Genomic DNA, 17,755 nt, shown 5'->3' with positions numbered 1-17,755 from the left:
TCATCTTAGACCCACTCGTGATGGTCGTCCAAGACAAATTACCAATAAGGAGGAACTGTGGCAGGCCACCAAGAATCACCCCACCTGAAAAGATTTCGGGATTAAGCCGAGCATCTCACCAAGGAAGAAAGAGAAGCACGTCTTGCTGTATGGCCAAAGAATCAACATGCACGAGAAGACAAGGCGGTCTACACGGGTTGTTACGGTTACATTAAAGGACAACGTGTGAATCCTTAGTTACAAACCAAAATGGTTATAGATTCCCTAATTGTTTGTTATAGCATTCCATATTACACTCAGCTTTCAACGTTCTTCTCTCTAAAGTAACATACATGTGATTTTCATCTTGTTCGTGGTTATTCCTTTTATTTGCTTGATTTTTGTGTTCTGTTTAAAAGACAATTTTTCATATCTATGAATGCAAGGGGTTTAAGAGATATTACCAAAAGAAAGTTGTTTCTTATTTTTCTAAAGGGGAAAAATGCAAATATAACACTTTTACAGGAAACTCATGTATTAAAAAAAAGGTCTGCAGGGGTCGCTGTGTTTCTTAAAAAAATAAGGGTCAAGTAATTTCTCAATATACAATATACAATACAATTTGAACAAACAATCAAAGGAGAATTTACTGTAGTTTATTTTAGCCAGTTTATTTTCGACTAGAGTAAAAACAGGGAGAGAAACTTGCCAGCAGAGGGCATACTGTTGCAAAACACGAGACAGTTTGTTGTTCTATTGCTGACCTTTAACCACTTTAATTATCACTTTATTGAGCAGTGGCCACCAAACCAACCACAAAGCTAAAGGTGTGCTCAAATGCTGACGCCTGACAGATATCTAGTGTTTTTTTATTTCAACAATAGGCCTGCATGGAAAACGCCACAATAGGTTGACAGTATTGCTTTGCAAGCACCTCCCTGTTTTTATAACGTGTCTGTCAGACATTCTCAATGGGTGACTCCTCGTTTTGCTAACTTTACTTTTAATTTTATTTTAGTTGTTATCAGTGGTGGAAGGCCTTCTCTGCTGGCCTAACATGATCAAGAAATCCTGATCATATTCTTCACATTGGTGTCACATTATATGTTAGTGTTTTAGTTTTAGGAGAGAGTTTTTATCCAATCAGAATTCAGTGAGCTTGTGTTGCCAGGCAGATTTCATATGATTTCAGTTAGCACGCACTATTCGTCGGAGGCCTTCAGATATAATCGTGCGGGCGTCTGTTCTGTGTTGCGATAGCCAATCAGATTACGAGTTCAGGACAGTTCGCGCAGGCCTGACGTTGAATGTGACGAACATGTCTTTTGATTGGATACTCACTTGCGAGGGGACAGCGCTATGCGGAATCAACACACCCGAAAGTCGTAAGTGGTGACAGTTCGAAAATCTAAAATATATTCTTTCTTTTTTCAACCGCAATGGCTAAAGGAGGGTAAAGTGTGGATTTCATTGCAGATTGCAGTCGTCCAACATCTAGTAGTGCGTGTGTGTCTGTGTATAATTTCTAAAGCCATGGTTTCATCAATAATGGTATTATGAGGGTTGTTAATTCAAGTCGGCCTAAGTCGGACTTCACTGAAGACCCACGTGTGAAATGCACGGCCCGCCACTAGTGGTTCTACATTCTTGTTTCTTCAGAGGTACCCATAGCTGACAAAATGTTACTAAACATTCACCTGTCCAGTTAAGTTTACACGTGTATTATGATGTTGATAAGTTGACTTGGAAAACAAAACATTTCACTTTTATTTACGATATGATAAAGTGTTTTAAAATTAGAACAACAGTCCAAAAAGCTTGTGTTTGTGTTCCACTGTATTTTGGCTTCAATACTTTTATGCAATGTCAAAGACGAGAAGAAAAGGTTTCATAAACAGTAAGATGTTTATTCAGCTGTCTTTTGCCAAAGCAGTTTTCATGAGTCAAGCATCATCACAGATCCGCTTGAGATAACCCAGTTACAATGAATACACAAATAAGGTCGGTCACTGGCCTTGGTTTGTGACAACGAAAAGCATGCATGTGCTAAGTGTACATGTATTCATGAAAGTTATTCTTGAGTGTTGAAGTTTTCAAAGATGGCCTGGAAGATAGCTTGGAGTTTCACCTTGACCTCATCAACTAAAGGGGAAATCTTCGCTGACAGGGCAGCGAGGTCTTCTGGTTTTGCTTGGTTGTAGACTTTTTTCATGTGGACTTTGTATTCTTCCACGTAGGGTTTTGCCATTGATTTCAGGTCCTCCAGACGTGCGGTAACCTTGGCACGAACAGCATCAACAATGGGTATGAGAGCGGTCTTGGTCTCCTCAACGTTGACAGCAATCTTTTTTTGCAGGTCTTCCATGACAGGATCCAGCTTGGCTCTCAGAGCTTCCATTTCTTCCTCGTGCTTTTTCTGGTACTCTTTGATTACAGGCTCCAGAAGTTTACGGTACTCTTCAACGTGAGCGTGAACCACTTCATGCAGCTTTGTTTTAAGGGGAGCAAGTTCCGTGTCCAAGGCATCAATATCCTTCTGGACATTATCGCGGAAATTCTGAGTAACTTCTGAGAGTGTTGAAAACACACCGTCGGTGATGGGAGAAACGGAGTCCTGCACAGTTTTGAGCTGAATTTGAAGCTCATCCATCCGAGCAGTGATTATGTCTCTGGGTAAGAACAAAGGAGAAACATATCACATTTTAACTAAGCATGACATAACTTCAAAATTGCCCGCAAAATGTGAAAATTATAAAGTTGAATCAACATGAACAGCATAATTCTGATGTTAGATCAAACAGAAGAGAGGACTGGCTGGAAAAAATATCAAAGAAATTGCCGTACTTAAACTCTTTGTACTCTGTATCATCAAGATGACTTAGAGCTTTTTGGGTACTCTCTTTCACTTGAGTCAAATAGACATCCACAGCAGACCGGATATGGGCTAAGGGGGAGGGCGCATCAGCCTGCAGAGAAGCAGCCTGAGAGCCTGTGCAGAAAAACATAAGTGCAGCGATGAGTATAAAAAAAAAATTCGTTGTTATAGGAAGCCGAAGAAAAGTCCAAAGAATTCAGTCAGAGGGTATCCACCGATCAAAGTTGTATTAAGTGCAGGACTCACCGACCGCCAGCAGCAAGGTGACAGCGAGAGCAACAAACTTCATGATGGTGGTCTAAAGTGAAAAAGCAAATGTGGTTGATTAGATTGTTGTTTAGGTGTTTAAGCACCAGAAAAAAAGCTCAAATTCTTGAACCCAGTATCCATAATAATAATAATGATTGAAACAAAGTATTGGAGCACAACCAAGCTTGAGTTAGATTGCTTGCGAATGCAAATCTAAGCATTTCAATGAGAGATAATCATGCAGTTAGCATGAAAATCTCACTCATCATCTCGACTAGGTTTTCACACTGCTAAAAAAAGTCTTCAAAAGAAAAAAAATATGCAATATAATTTAGCAGTGAGCATAAAACTTGTACAGTTCTTTTGTCCTTGTTCTACATCCCCAAATGCCAGTTGTAGCAATAGCGTGCCTTACCTGGTGGAGTTCTTGAGGAGACTGTCAACTTGTGCAGGGGCAGAGCTTTTATAGTGCTTGGATATGGGATGAGACTGCGCATGGAGGTGGTGGTGGGTGGGGACAGGGGGGGATGTGTGTCTCCGTGGAAGTGGACCTCACCCCCAGCCATCTCCCTCAGCAGGAGACCAAGTTGAGGGTTCAATGGTCACCTGCTGTGAGATCACTCAGCATGCACACACTCTTCCAGAAATCAAAGACTTGAATTTTCTAATTCTTTAGTGCATGGGACACTACAGCGTTGTTAAATGGCGCTTAGCATTTAACAAAATTATGAGAGGGGAACGATAGGTGTACACTATAGCTAAATTATGACTTTAGGACATAAATGTAAATATTTGTAACACCAGACAAAGTTGAACTTAATTGTTGTGGGAAGGGGCATTTGAATAGGGGACAAGCAAATACTGTCGGTATGGAAAAAAAGGTGAAAGTTCAGATGACTAGTCTACAATATTTGCACTTGTTGGATTAGGTATTTTGTTTGCAGCAGATGAGACATTCACCTTGATACAAACACAGGAAGGACATATATTTACGATTCCATGGAATCATCAGAAACTCACAATGGTAATAATGCCTCTCAAAAATAAAAGGCTCAGTAATTACACCACAAACAGCAGCTTGCTCTTCATTTATACTTCAAAGGGCTATAAAACCAGCGCTATTGAGCCACTCAAATGTTCAGTTTGAAAATGACTGTTTGCGTTTGTATGCACACATTCACTGACACACACACACAGACAGTACCAGGCTGCATAAGTCATGAAGCAAAATCCAATTACAGAGACATATCTAAAACATTAAAAGCGTGTGTGAGTTTTGTGTGTGCATGCTTGCGTGGGTGAACGCATACATGTGCGTAGGGGACAGTGGAAATCTTGATTAATAGGTCAAAGAGTGTTGTGTGCCATGCTGTTGTTTGTTGTCCTATCGCAAGTGGACTTTGTCACAGTGGCTTCATGTAATCCAATTCAAGGAAGAGGGATTATCGTTGAGATATATACATATATTAGGGCTGTCAAAATTAGAGCATTAACTCAAGATTAATTTTTAAAAAAATCACATGATTAAATATTTTAACTCAGTTTTATTTTTATAGCCAAATTAAAACACTGTACCATATTAGCTGTAAATCCAAAGCACACCATCTCAGAACAAAACACCCATCTTAAATTGCCACTGGGCCATGCAAACGACACTGCTGGATTGTGGTGCTTGTGGGCACAACTAAATGTACTGTCTAAGTTTCGAGAATTGAAAGAAAAGAAAAAGAAAAATTCCTACATAGATGACTGATTTTGCATTAATTACAAGATATTATTCGAGTAAATACCTGTTAAAAGCTTCCCAAAAATAGTAGTAGAAAAACTGTGATTAATCAAAATAAATTCTGGAATTCTTTGCGATTAATTAGTTAAAACATTTTAGCGCATGACAGCATTAATATACGTGTAATATTATATATATATATATTTATATATATATATATATATACGTGAAGAGACTGCAGTGAAAGCTGGTGATAGAACTGTACAGCGGTGTACAGACAAGTCTGATAAGCATGATCTACATATCAGATGCTGACTTCAGAGCTGCTGACCAACACTAAAATAGGCCTGTCAGAGGATTGACTTTTATCTAGAAATGCAACCTTTGAGATGGCACGCAGTGCATTTCATTGATTTGGCATTTACACTTATCTGTTCATCCAGATAACTGCCATAATTTTTATCAAGAGGACCTCATTGCTCCAACCTGCTTGTTTCATAAAGCTGTACTGCACAGACAAATGATCAGCAAAGTTTTCACGACATGCAACAAAAGTATTTTAAATAGGCAAAAAAAAAAATCTACATTTATATCTTGCGTATGTGTGTCTGTGGCAACCAGAGAAATAATTATCTTTATATTGATACATTTTTCACCAACTCGTTTTTGTTGTGACCACCAAATGGCCAGACAGGTGTGAAGCGATTTCCTGGAGCTGATAAATATTTAATCAACAAATCCACCACTTGATCTGGCTCTGACTGAGGGTCAGAGTTCACTTCATTGTCCCAGCTGATTTCATAATGGAGGACTGTTCTAAAACCAGCAGGGGAGGTTATCTCAGCTGAGGAGCTCTTCACTTCCACACACCATTTCAGATCAATCTGCTCAACTCTTGTGATGATGTTTTTGTAATGTCACATCTGGTGAGGTCACCTCTGCTTTAATACTCAGGCCAAAGCTGTGGTTGAAGTGTCATTCTAGGTTGCTTGACGCATTGGGCAAAGCGGTGGTCATAAACAATGAACTCAAATAACCAGAATTATTCTAAAATCATGAAGGTGACATAGGGTCAGATTATCATTTGTCTGTGAAGACGCACTTTTACACATAAGCAAATAAATATTTTTGCACACCAACCAGCCACAATGTAATGACCACATTCACGACATCCTGATATCCAATCCAAGAGTTGGATCAAATATTCTACCTATAATATAAAGATAATAATACACAATGTATATTTATTATGGTTGTAATTCGCGGTGTAGAACTGCACTGCATTATTCTGAGAGCTGTTGCTAATATTTTTTTTTACTTTCTCATGTGACTAATTAAAAAAAAAACAATTTTAAACATCACTGCAAATTACAAGTACAACAACAAACATATTGTAATATTTTTACCGCTGTGCCGTGACAATCAAAACTGACGATGACAGAAAGGCAGAATATGCGAAACATCGGTTCCATTTAAAACATTATTTTTATTAGTATTTTCGAATTACTGTGCAAATGGTCATGATACTTGCCGCTCATCTGTGTAATCAGGACTGTGCTTTCCAAATAACCTGCTATGAGTTGAAAGGTGAAGATTATCTTCTTTGTCTATGAGCGTCACCACATTCCTCCACTTGATAAGGAACCTGCAAACACACCATTTTTTTTCCCTCTAAGCAAAATTAGGGTGAGCAAGGGCATGCATTTTTTTTCCATCTCAGGGAAGCTTAGTGGACAAAAATAATAATAAAAGTACTTTTGTGTTGTGCTTGGAATATGGATTCCTAATTAAAGTGATCTAATAATTCACGCTTGAAAGAACTGTACATTTCATGAACTTTGTTCGGTAATTTGCAAAGGGAATGTAGCTTCCTCAGTTTTCTGAAGAAAATAAGAGTAAACTGCACAAAAATGATCCGCATGATCAAGATGGTATCATTTCGACTGTAAAATGGCAGTTTATGGATATCTGTAGCTGATAAATTCTTATTTATTATTATTATTATTATTTTTTTTTTTTTTTGCCCAAAATGCTTTGCGCTGGTTAAGGGGTACTTGGCTGAAAGAATATTTCGCAAAGGGGTACATCAGTGAAAAAAGAATGAGAACCACTGCTTTACAGCATCAATCTGGGACCGGGACTGCTCAAAAGTGATCTGCTCTGGAGAGGTGGGACATTTAATACAATGCTTTGCGCTGATTGGGCGGTACGGCAACTTGTGCACACCTACCAAAAAATTTTTTTCCCGGCAATGAATGAAAATATTATCAGTGTTCGCCTCATTTTGACCAACTGAGCCCTGTTATCTCGTTGATTGATACAGATGGCCTCATGGTGGTTGTTTTTGCAACGTAAATATAAACAACACCTTTAATAACATGATTAAATTTTTTTTAACTTTCACTCAATTTATGAATTTTCTTTGTCACAGCTACAATTTCCCGCGCCCAAACACAGTTGCTTTGTGATTCGGCCGCAACCGGTGCAAATCAGCGGGCTCTGGACGAGATGGATTCTCTGCGTTTTGTGAACTAATAAATACCAAGAAAATTTAGCTTGAAAGCAAGGTTAGGGTTTATCATCATGTAATATCATTATTTGACCTCATTGGTTTTCTCTTTTTATTAATACCTGACACTGCAGGTAAAATTGCATTCAGTTGAGTTTGGACTGGTCTTATCACAGAGCTTGACTTGACACACGCTCTGACTTAACTTTTTCTTGCCCAATACATAATGAATTCCGATTATTTGAGATTTGATGGTTAAAACATGAGTTACTTGAAAAAAGCTTGAGTGACTTGATTCCATCTCTGCAAATTTTAGTTCACGTAACATTAAATCCGTGTGTATCACATTTGTAAATGCATGTGATTTGTACTGGTGAATCATTTCTGACTCCAGTTGCCCAAGAAGTAGAGGTTATTCACCCGATTACCCAAGAAGTCAAACCACCCACAACAAAAAACAAACAGGACATGACTCATATCAGAGCACAAACAACAAAAATCAAGCATTTCAGGGCCAAAAATCTTGCCTCACATCATTTGAGGGGTGGCATGGCTAGTTAGAGCGGTCGCCTCACAACCAAAAGGTTGTGGGTTCGATCTTTGGCCCTTATGACGATGCTGAAGTGTCCTTGAGCAAGATCAGACCCAGTTGCAGGAAAAAATTATAGGTGGGTCATTACTTTTTTTCAGGGTTTCACACTTTTTTCAACCTGAATTTGATGTGCTTCACACTGAACAGTGGTATTGTGACAACTGCAACAGTGCTCAGAAATATGTTACTTAAAGCCCCAACACATCTTTAAAATACCTTTTTCATTTGAAATCTTTCACAACTGTCTATATTTAATGACAGTGTTTAGTGTCCAGCAATAAACTGTATGCAAACTGCAGTCAACATGAATGAAATGTTAATTGTGATTACAAAAAAAAAACCCAGTTGCGTGTGTGCATCTGTTGTGTTGTGCGCCTACATTTTGGTGCTTTAGTTGTTGTTTTGTCATTCGTTAGCTGAGTAGACCATCCATGACTTATCCTATTCATGGTCGGGAGAAGATGTCTGTGGGTAAAAACAAAAGACACCCTGGATCAGTTGCCAGTCAATCGCAGTCAGCAAGTTGCCCACGGCTTCACAGAAAAATTCAAGAAAGTTTACGATGATATAGTACCCTCCAGTGGTCCCAGAACTTTTACATCTGTTGCTTTAGACCAGGGTTGGGCAAACCTTTTGATTGGTGGGCCACAATGGGTTCTAAAATTTGATCGAGGGGCCGGACCAGGAGCAGATAGATGGAGTGTTTTGGTAACCTCACCTCATCTGAGGAAAAAAAATACATTTAATTTTAAATGAAAGTGAACAAAAGCATTAGAACAAAATATATGTTTCTGAAACACCACAGTATTTAGAAAATAAAACATAAACAAGGTTTATTCATTTAATTTTTTTCAAGTTCGGCGGGCCGGATTAAAACGTTTAACGGGCCGCATGTGGCCCGCGGGCCGTAGTTTGCCCACACCTGCTTTAGATGCTCACCAAAGTACAGAAGCCAAAACATTAACATGATCCAAGTAAAAGTAAAAAGTGGGCACACCCAGTGAACACTTCAGTACGAGTGATGAAGTACTTTGTATTCAGTGAGGGGAAAAAAAAAGGAGGCGAGGACTGCGTGACTGGTGGGTAACTTCTAATTTACTATTTTTCAAATCAATGCATGAACGTTAGACAAAAATATGAAATGGAATGGGCGAATGTATTGTCCTAAATTTCCAAGTTTACGAATAGTGTTAATTAAAAAAATCATTATTTGTGTCTTTTGAAATTACACCAAAAGTAACATCTCGTAAAGAAAATTCTCTTAATTGGAAAATGTTCAGATGATGCCAATCATGTATATTGATCCATAATGTCTGTGACTATATACCATTTAAAACAGATATACAGTTGTTTCTACTTCACCACAAAAAACAGTTATGTTGCAATACCAAACTTCTGTTTAACAAAGTCATAGGATGGATACATCCGATCAATAACTTTAAACTGTACTTCTTTGGCTTCGGGAATGATCGGAAAGAGAATTTCAAATATTAAGTTCTTTACTGGTGTGGCGATGAGGGTGTTAATCAACTCTCTTTGGGATATGATTGTAAGATAGAATTTAAATAGGACAGGCGTGGATATGAAATAGTAAGAAATGTTCTTAGTGTCTCGTTTGGGATAGGGCCACTTAAAATGCCTCGAATCAAACCAATAAATGACTGCGGATGACTTTAGTAATATACTGAAATGCAATTTCCACACAGGAAGGCCAGAATCAAACCCTGCAAATCTGAACTGTGAGGCAGATGTGCTAATCAGTTGTGCACCATTCCTACCTACATCCAATTCATTATAGGAAAAAAAACTTTTCCTTCTGAAAATTGCAAAATTAGTAAAGTATCCTTCCTGTTAAACTTGATGTCAAGTCCGGACCACACAATATATCCTGTGTGCTACAAATAAACCCCGGGCCACCCATTTGAAAACCACTGCACTCCAGTAAAGTCTCACCACACTTAAATTCGAATGAAATACTAATATGAAGTTAACAGAAGGAACACCGCTACATAGAATGTCTTGAGCTGTGAACGAAGACATCCATATAGCCTCCAAAGTGGCGCAGACGTCTGTTAGAATGCAACGCGGTAGAACCACGCGTTCGAAAGCAATACCGAGTGACGTCATGCTTGAACGTGGCTGACTATTTCGGTTTTGTACACACCATGTAAAAATATATTCTTCCCCCTAAACGCAGTACAGTAAAAAAAATCGTTAATTTGTAAAGCACCAGACGATTTTTAAGTTTTGCATGTGCCATTCTAAACACTCTCGCTAAATGCAGGACAAGAAAAACAACTGCTTGGTGGTCGACTTTTACGATGGCGCGCTGCTATTATGTCAGCATTTCCCCCAAAAGGTTTGAATGAAACACACATTTGCCATGAAGCCATCCCTCACCTGCCACGTCCGTGACGACATACGTGACGAGTTGCTTTTGTCGTCAGATTTATTCTCCAAAACAGGCAAGAGATAACCTTATGCATCTAAACTCTGGTATTCATGTCGGCTTATATGGAAAATAACCACTTTGCCCCCCTCCTCCGCATATTTTCTTTCTTTCTCTTTTTCTTTTTCAACACAATATAGGCATTTTTGTTAGTTATCACCAGTGGCTATGAGTGGCTCGGAGAATCCTGAAGAATCAGATCGCTCTGAAGAAGGTAAGCAATACGCACTGTGTAAACATCCAGGCCAGTTTATCTATTGATCATTTGTTATTACGTTTGAAAACAAATTTTAAAAATGGAAAAATTACTGGTTATTTGATTTTCAGTTTAATATCAAAATACCCACATTGAAATAAAGCTTGACATTGTCGTTTGTTGTCCGGGGCGAGTAAGGAAAAGTCTAAAAACAGTTTGATTTTAATTTTTTTCTTCTAAAACAAAAATTAAATATAGGACGAAACACAAATCGAACTTTAGAGTATAGTTGTTTTACATTCCCGGAAGTTGTCACCGAAAGCATTTCTACTTCTGACCAGGAGATGGCGACAGCGTGGCGTGTGGGTCGGCAGAGGTCGACCAACGCTTGGGTGATAATATACATTTTGGTTACATATGCTCCACCATAAAACTAAACACGTTTATTAGAAAAAAATAAATACTTCGTGTGTATGTAATATGTGTTTGTTTGTTTGTTACCAAATTGCGGCCTGACATTATTATTATTATTATTATTATTATTATTATTATTATTATTATTATTATTATAAGGGTACCAACCATTTTCTCCAAGCATAATTAGCATTTGTGTAATTAGGCTTGGCGGCGCGGTGGGCTACTGGTAAGCACGATGGCCTCACATTGCAGAGGTCACATGTTTGATTCCAGGCTCCGGTCTTCCTGTGTGGAGTTTGCATGTTCTCCCCGTGCCTGCGTGGGTTTCCGCCAGGCATTCCGCTGTTGTCCCACGCTCCAAAAAACATACATGGCAGGTTGATTGACACTCTAAATTGCCCCTAGGTGTGAGTGTGAGCGCGGATGGTTGTTAGTCTATGTGTGCCCTGCGATTGGCTGGCAACCAATTCGGGGTGTACCCCGCCTACTGCCCGAAGACAGCTGTGATGGGCTCCTGGATGTCACTTAACTTCCTGAATTTCAATGAAAAGAAGACAGAGGTTATAGTGTTCGGTCCCAGTGGCCCTTCGACTCTCAATCCTGTCGACTTCGGCCCCCTGACATTTTATCTCAAGACAACTGTATCAAACTTGGGTTTTAAACTGGACAGTGATTTTAAATTTGATCAGCAGATCAGTGCTAAAACGAAACTCAAATAAAGAGTCAGATTATTTATATTTTTAGTGTTGGATTGCAAACTGTTGGAATTTAATCTTAAATCAACATAAACTCAAATTAGCAATCTGACTCCAATTTGTGACCTTTCCCGACTCTCACTCATCCAACAATATGCACGCTCGTTCTGCAATAGAAAGGTATCAGGAAGCCGGCATTTTCACGCAGGAGTGGATTTATTCCTAACACATAGATCTACTACATGTGCACCTGGGTCTCGGGTCCCTCTCAATACAACTTTGTACGCCTCTCTTGGCACCAGCAGACGTACTCTACATCCGAGTTGCCCAGTAACGATTCATACTATACAATATGCAAATGGCACAGCAACAAAGGCATCCTGGCATGATTCTATTGGCTATGTGTATCCTGCAGTTAACTTTAGCTTGCTCTTATTGGTCTTTCTTCCCCTGAAGAATCACGTGGTGGCTCCTCCTGGTTGTGGCTTGAGTTATCTCGTCTCCGCCCCCTCCTTGCGGTTATCACCGTCTGTCCTAAAACATTCCATTCTTGCACCACATACCCTGTTCCGCTCCACCAGTCACACGCTCAGCACTTTACAGTCTCACACTTTCATACACAGGATGCAGCAACATCTAATGAACTACGTTAAGCTCAAACTCTTATATTCCTTTAAAACGTAATATTCAATGACCAACAGAGACACGGACCCCCATTACATGCCCAAATACTCAAACCCGTCGTGAGACTTACATAGTAAGACCTGTGTCCTTTTAACGCCAGTTGTTTGAAGGCACCCCGAATCTAAAGATCAATCAATTAATTTATTGTTATTTCTCATCAGATATTAGGGAGTACGCACGGGACATAGGCATAGATCCAGAGAATGAGCCAGAGCTTTTGTGTCTTGCCAGGGAAGCTATATATGCCCGTCTGCCCCCAGGGTGGGCTGAGAGGTAAGTCATTATCATCTTATATATATATATATATATATATATATATATATATATACATACATATATAGCCGATAGTTGATAGCCAATCAGATCACAAGTTGGACAGACATTCTTACCCGGTGACCGTTTGAAAATCTAAAATATAGCCTTGCTTTTTAACCTACAATGGCTGAAAGAGCGAAAAGTGCGGTTTTGATTGCAGTTACACTTGGAAAGTCACTTTCAAGACGGATCTTTTCAAGAGAAGCTCTCTCACATGAGCCGAGGCGGTCCAACACTCAGTATTGTGTGTATATATTATTTATTCAGCCATGGTGTCATAAATGATGGTTTGTATGAGCGGTATTTATTCAAGTCGGACTATTTAGAACTTCACTGAAGGCCTACGTGTGAAATGCATGGCACGCCACTGTTGTGCGCAGTACCTGATAGTTCATTCGATAAACCTGACTATTACAACAAAAATCAGTGGCAATGTAGCGGTTGAACACACTCATTATGTGAGCTGGTGGGTGACAGCATCTCACTCTGGCTTGCTTGGCAGCTAAAAATCCATAAGCCTTTTCCATGTGCCAATATCTTGAAAGCTCTGACACGATTCCTCTCCCTCTCTTGTTTGCATTAACACAGCACAATGAGCGATCCAAACAATCGTAGTACTTTAGCACCATCCTGTAGTTACTTGGTGCCAAGGAAGTACTGTATGTTGAAGTGACTTTAGGAGCTTCGTATAGTTCGTGGTTGCCGTTGTGTGGCATCTTGCAGTAAAGGCAATTCTAAACCTTTTTGGAGGACCTAACGTATTTTTGCCATTTGCTCCAGTGTTCTGCAACTATCTTCTGCGAATACTGGAGGTTCCCGATATCACACAAACAGAATGTTGTACTCATGCATGTGCCCGAGTGTGCCGCAGACTCTTTTGTGATTGGATTATTAGGAATTTGATTTATTTCTGTTATTCAATATGCCAATTAAAGCCTTTTCACACTGTGTCCTGCTTTTGACTAGAACTGACTTTATCCCAACAGCAAAGATGAGAGCGGGAACCCAATCTTTCACAACCACTATTTGCAGACGTCGACCAATGAGCACCCCTGCAAAGTTCAGTACCGTAAAATGGTGGCCCAGGAACGTGAGCGTATCCAGCGCTCGACTGCTGTAGGAAGTTCAGTCAGTACGCTGGACAAGAAGGAGAATGAGGAGGCTAATAATACACACACAGTGAGTATTAAGATCATTAACCCAGCCAGCCCACTCTCAAGGGTGAGCTGGCTAATAAGAAAAAGTGTACAGAAAATGAGCGATGATTTCCATTGTTTTTTGTTTCTTTTTAATGCCCTACTGTTTTGTAGTTCTTCCATTTACATACAAGTCAATCATAAATATTGTTGCAATACTACATAATTGCATCTTTGAAAAAAAAAAAAATAAATTGCTGGTTGGTGATGGCAACTGCTTGCTGTAGCAATATATGTGTTTGAGGCTGCATTGAAATGAATGCTGTTCATACGATCCTGATTTGAGTTACTTCGTAGACTAAATCACATTGCATTTTAATCAGGGCCCTAATGATTAATTGAGCCGCTAATTATAATCATACTCGGCCGGAGTTTTGCTGATAAAACATTGATGTATTCTTACTTTTTCATGAAACAGTAAATGCTTTTTATTGTTGGCGTCACTCAGATTGCTGATTCCCTTCCATCCACTAAGCATCAAGGGGAGACCATGACGCATTATCCCAGTTCTTACTTGGCCAAAGCAGACAATATTTAAAACAACAATGGTGAACCACCAGGCCACATTTGTACTGAAAGAAACTCATGAACAATATATTGCTTTTACAGCAAAACCTTGTGCTTCTTATATTCAGCAACATGTGGAGGTGGAGAATATTCTGAAGTCAGTGAAAGGTCTAGAATTTTGTCTTTCCCGGGGATAAGGGTGGGGGGGTGAGCTTCGGAAGGCTGTGAAAATAATTTCTAAATATCTTTGAGATAGGGCTGTCAATATTAAAGTGTTAACTCTGGAGTTTAAGCTAAAAAAAAAAACACCTCAGTTAAATATTTTAACTCTGTTAACTCAGTTTGATTTTCTTCCAAAATAATTCGCATACTTTGCAAATACAGTCCCATATTAGCTTCACATCTTTAGCACAGAGTCTTGCAAACCAACACTGCTGGAGTCTGGTGATTGCTCGAGGACAATTTTGAGAAATGTTTCGAAGAAAAATGCCTGTGAAGATGTCTCAGTTTAGATTGTATTCAAGAATCAAAGAAAGCTATTAGAAAAGTCTTTGAAATAAATATACTTAATATTTGGTGATTTTGCATTAATTCCACAATATTATTCAAGTACATATTCGTTAAAAGCTTCACAAAAATAAGTAGTGATTGTGATTAATTATTAAAAAAAAAATAATTGCCTGACAACACAAATTTTAGAATGTCAAGTAAGGTGCAAATATATATATATATATATATATATATATATATATACCAGATTGGGTTTTTTTTTGCCAAATATCCGAATTAACATCAGCCTAAAAAAAAAAAAAAAAATCCATTGCAGTCTGGCCCTAACTTCAATCAACCTGTTTGATTGCTGTTCTCCTGTTGGGTTCCTCCAGACTGTCAGGTTATATTATGTTATTTGCTTTTTCAGGCACTTTTCTGCAGTGGATTCTTGAGTTTAATAGAAAGCAGGTGGGATGAAACAGCATCTCTGACACTGCTCAGCTTTGATGACGAAGATGATGGAATCATATCAGAAAAGGAGGTACACTAACACACACCTACACCCATCACATATAAGCAAAGGTGGGCACGTCACTAAATGATGACGCTTTGTCATTCGTCATTCACCAGCGGGCCACCCATCCGCCATCGTTTGTACATCACTCCGTCATTGTTATTTTAAACGTGCTTCTCTTATCGCTAAATGATTATTTTTTAATGCTTTATTAAACAAATTATTAGAGTTCGACAGCACAATTTTTTTTTTGTCTTCTTCTCCTTTGGCAACAGTGCGTTGGTGACAGCTAATGGGCGTGAAAGAACTTACTTAAGAACGCACATACGCACACACAGTGGTAAAATAAAAACAATATTGCGGTCTGTGGGACATGAGAGGTATACAATGCATTGAGCTTCGTGGACTGGCTGGGACATAGACAAAAAAGGAAAAGGCTTAGAGAACGTGGAATGAGAAAGTTGACGTATCTGGAGTGGATTGACTTGCTTCTAGCTGTTGAAATGTCATCAAAGATGATAAATACTGGTAACCAGATTGACTAGCGATGCTCGAACTTTTTTTTTTTCTGTTGGAGGATCCCGTCTTCTTGGTGTAGTCATCACCGTGCATAAAGTTTCGAGACATGCGGCGCGCGTTTCTGTCAGTCGTCAGCAAAACAAGTTCATTGACTGACTCAGAAGATACTTCGGTATTGACCTGGATAGTGATGATTCCGGTGATGGACAAAAAAAACATTTCCTTCATTACAGAGTCAGGTTTTTTTCTAAGTCGCCCGTCATTTGGCAAAATCAGTCAGTACTGACGGAATGCCTTGATCTGTGTCAGAAATTGTAGGTAGAAAGGACAATTTGCTGCACATTATTTACTGTTCACATCCCTCTGTGATTCTATCTTGTACTATACTCTGTCAATAATATTCAATTTAATTTGGTCTTGCATAGAAATAAATAGCAACATGATATTAGCGGTATTGTTATGTACCGCGTGTTGAAGTTAAACTGTTTTAGTCGTCTGCATGTGTGACTTCAGTTAAAGTGTGTGTCCATGTGTGACCATGTTCGTCATAGGACGCTAGAGGCACTGCTAGTGGCAAACGAGCAGAGACGAGATATTCAAAAATGAAGGCTAAGGACTGTTCTGGGGACCAGAGTACCGAGTCGCCACTGGAACAGGTACAGTACATGAACTTGGCTCTATCCAACGTTCATATAGCACTCCAGGGATTTCTGCTAAAAAAAAAGATGTCATTTTAAATTCCATCAAGTTAGATGCATATAATTTTGTAGTATGTTGTACATTCTACATTATAAAAGCTCATTTATGTTTATGCCTACAGAGGGGTGAGGCTATAAACCACTTATATTGGCCCTTATTTAAGGACTCTGTTGTTATGGGGCTTGAAGAAATCCTCTGATGTTTTCAGCATTTTGTCTGCCTTCAATGGAGCCTGAAACTATGAATAGTTTGAGAATAAACATTTACATTTATGTTTGATAATTTTCATCTTATTACGTGGAGATGGATGTTGCGAAATTCAACAGAGTTGTCACATTTAATATTAATTAATTCATATTTGTCATAGTGAAAATCAAATGATGTAAAAACTTGAATCATTGTAGAAATAAACTAATTAAATGCATTGTTAAAAATTCCAAATGTATATGTTCAACAGTACTCAGTCTGATTGCAGGGCCGAACGTGTGCTCGTAAAATTTGCTGTTTGCATGATATGCTTGCAGTTAAGTAATATACAAAAATGTGGTGGCTTGACAAATTTGCATTTCAAATGCATTTCAGCGTAATATACACTTATACATGCAATTTGGCGTTCAATAGAAAATCACATGTTTGGAGTGAAATGTGGATGTCTCAAGTGCACCTTGTGGTGATATTGACTCTGGGTGCCTTGGCTAAAGAAAAGTCCGGGGAACACTGCCTTAGATCAGACCCATACATTCAACGCAAATCTGGCATCCACGTCAATCTTCATGGACCTCACTTTACACCCAGATCATGCTTGACCCATCTATTTCCAATTAATTCGATTTACTCCATATTCACATTTTATTGCCCACTCAATATATATAAGTTGTCTTCATCTTGTAATTGACTTGAACTGAAATACTTTTTTCGTTATGATTTTTTTCTTCTCATCTTTAAGATGTCTGGAGAATTTTCCATCACCGACAATTCGATTTCCTGTGACAGTCAGCTGGAGACGGATGAAAAAGATGGCGAGGATGCGGAGGCTGATTCTGCCAAGGGGTTTGTTTTGTCTTTTAATTTTGTTGGGGATGTCATTAATGTCAAAAACAGACAATAAAAAACCTTTGTCATAAATCCAAAAATTTCCCAAC

General features: G+C 38.8%; 2 protein-coding genes across 2 annotated transcripts; one reads left to right on the top strand and one right to left on the bottom strand.

The window, feature by feature from the left end:
• Positions 1-1,865: 1,865 nt before the first annotated feature.
• On the bottom strand, positions 1,866-3,616 carry apoa1b (apolipoprotein A1b). Its single transcript, XM_088301053.1, has 4 exons — positions 3,519-3,616; positions 3,101-3,152; positions 2,824-2,968; positions 1,866-2,648 (listed from the first exon to the last, which is right to left on the bottom strand). Exons 2-4 carry the CDS (start codon positions 3,141-3,143, stop codon positions 2,051-2,053), a joined length of 786 nt encoding a protein of 261 aa, XP_088157179.1. The 5' UTR covers positions 3,144-3,152; positions 3,519-3,616; the 3' UTR covers positions 1,866-2,050.
• Positions 3,617-10,401: 6,785 nt separating this feature from the next.
• On the top strand, positions 10,402-17,721 carry LOC148333759 (uncharacterized). The gene is made up of 6 exons (XM_088299865.1): positions 10,402-10,593; positions 12,533-12,644; positions 13,673-13,865; positions 15,309-15,422; positions 16,466-16,570; positions 17,560-17,721. Exons 1-6 carry the CDS (start codon positions 10,548-10,550, stop codon positions 17,719-17,721), a joined length of 732 nt encoding a protein of 243 aa, XP_088155991.1. The 5' UTR covers positions 10,402-10,547.
• Positions 17,722-17,755: the final 34 nt, after the last annotated feature.

Source organism: Idiotropiscis lumnitzeri, chromosome 7, assembly GCF_059441095.1.
Source record: "Idiotropiscis lumnitzeri isolate Australia: NSW breed Sydney's pygmy pipehorse chromosome 7, RoL_Ilum_1.0, whole genome shotgun sequence".
NCBI classification, from domain to species: Eukaryota; Metazoa; Chordata; class Actinopteri; order Syngnathiformes; family Syngnathidae; genus Idiotropiscis; species Idiotropiscis lumnitzeri.
Note: the sequence above shows the minus strand (reverse complement) of the source record. Positions and strands in the feature narration are given on the sequence as shown.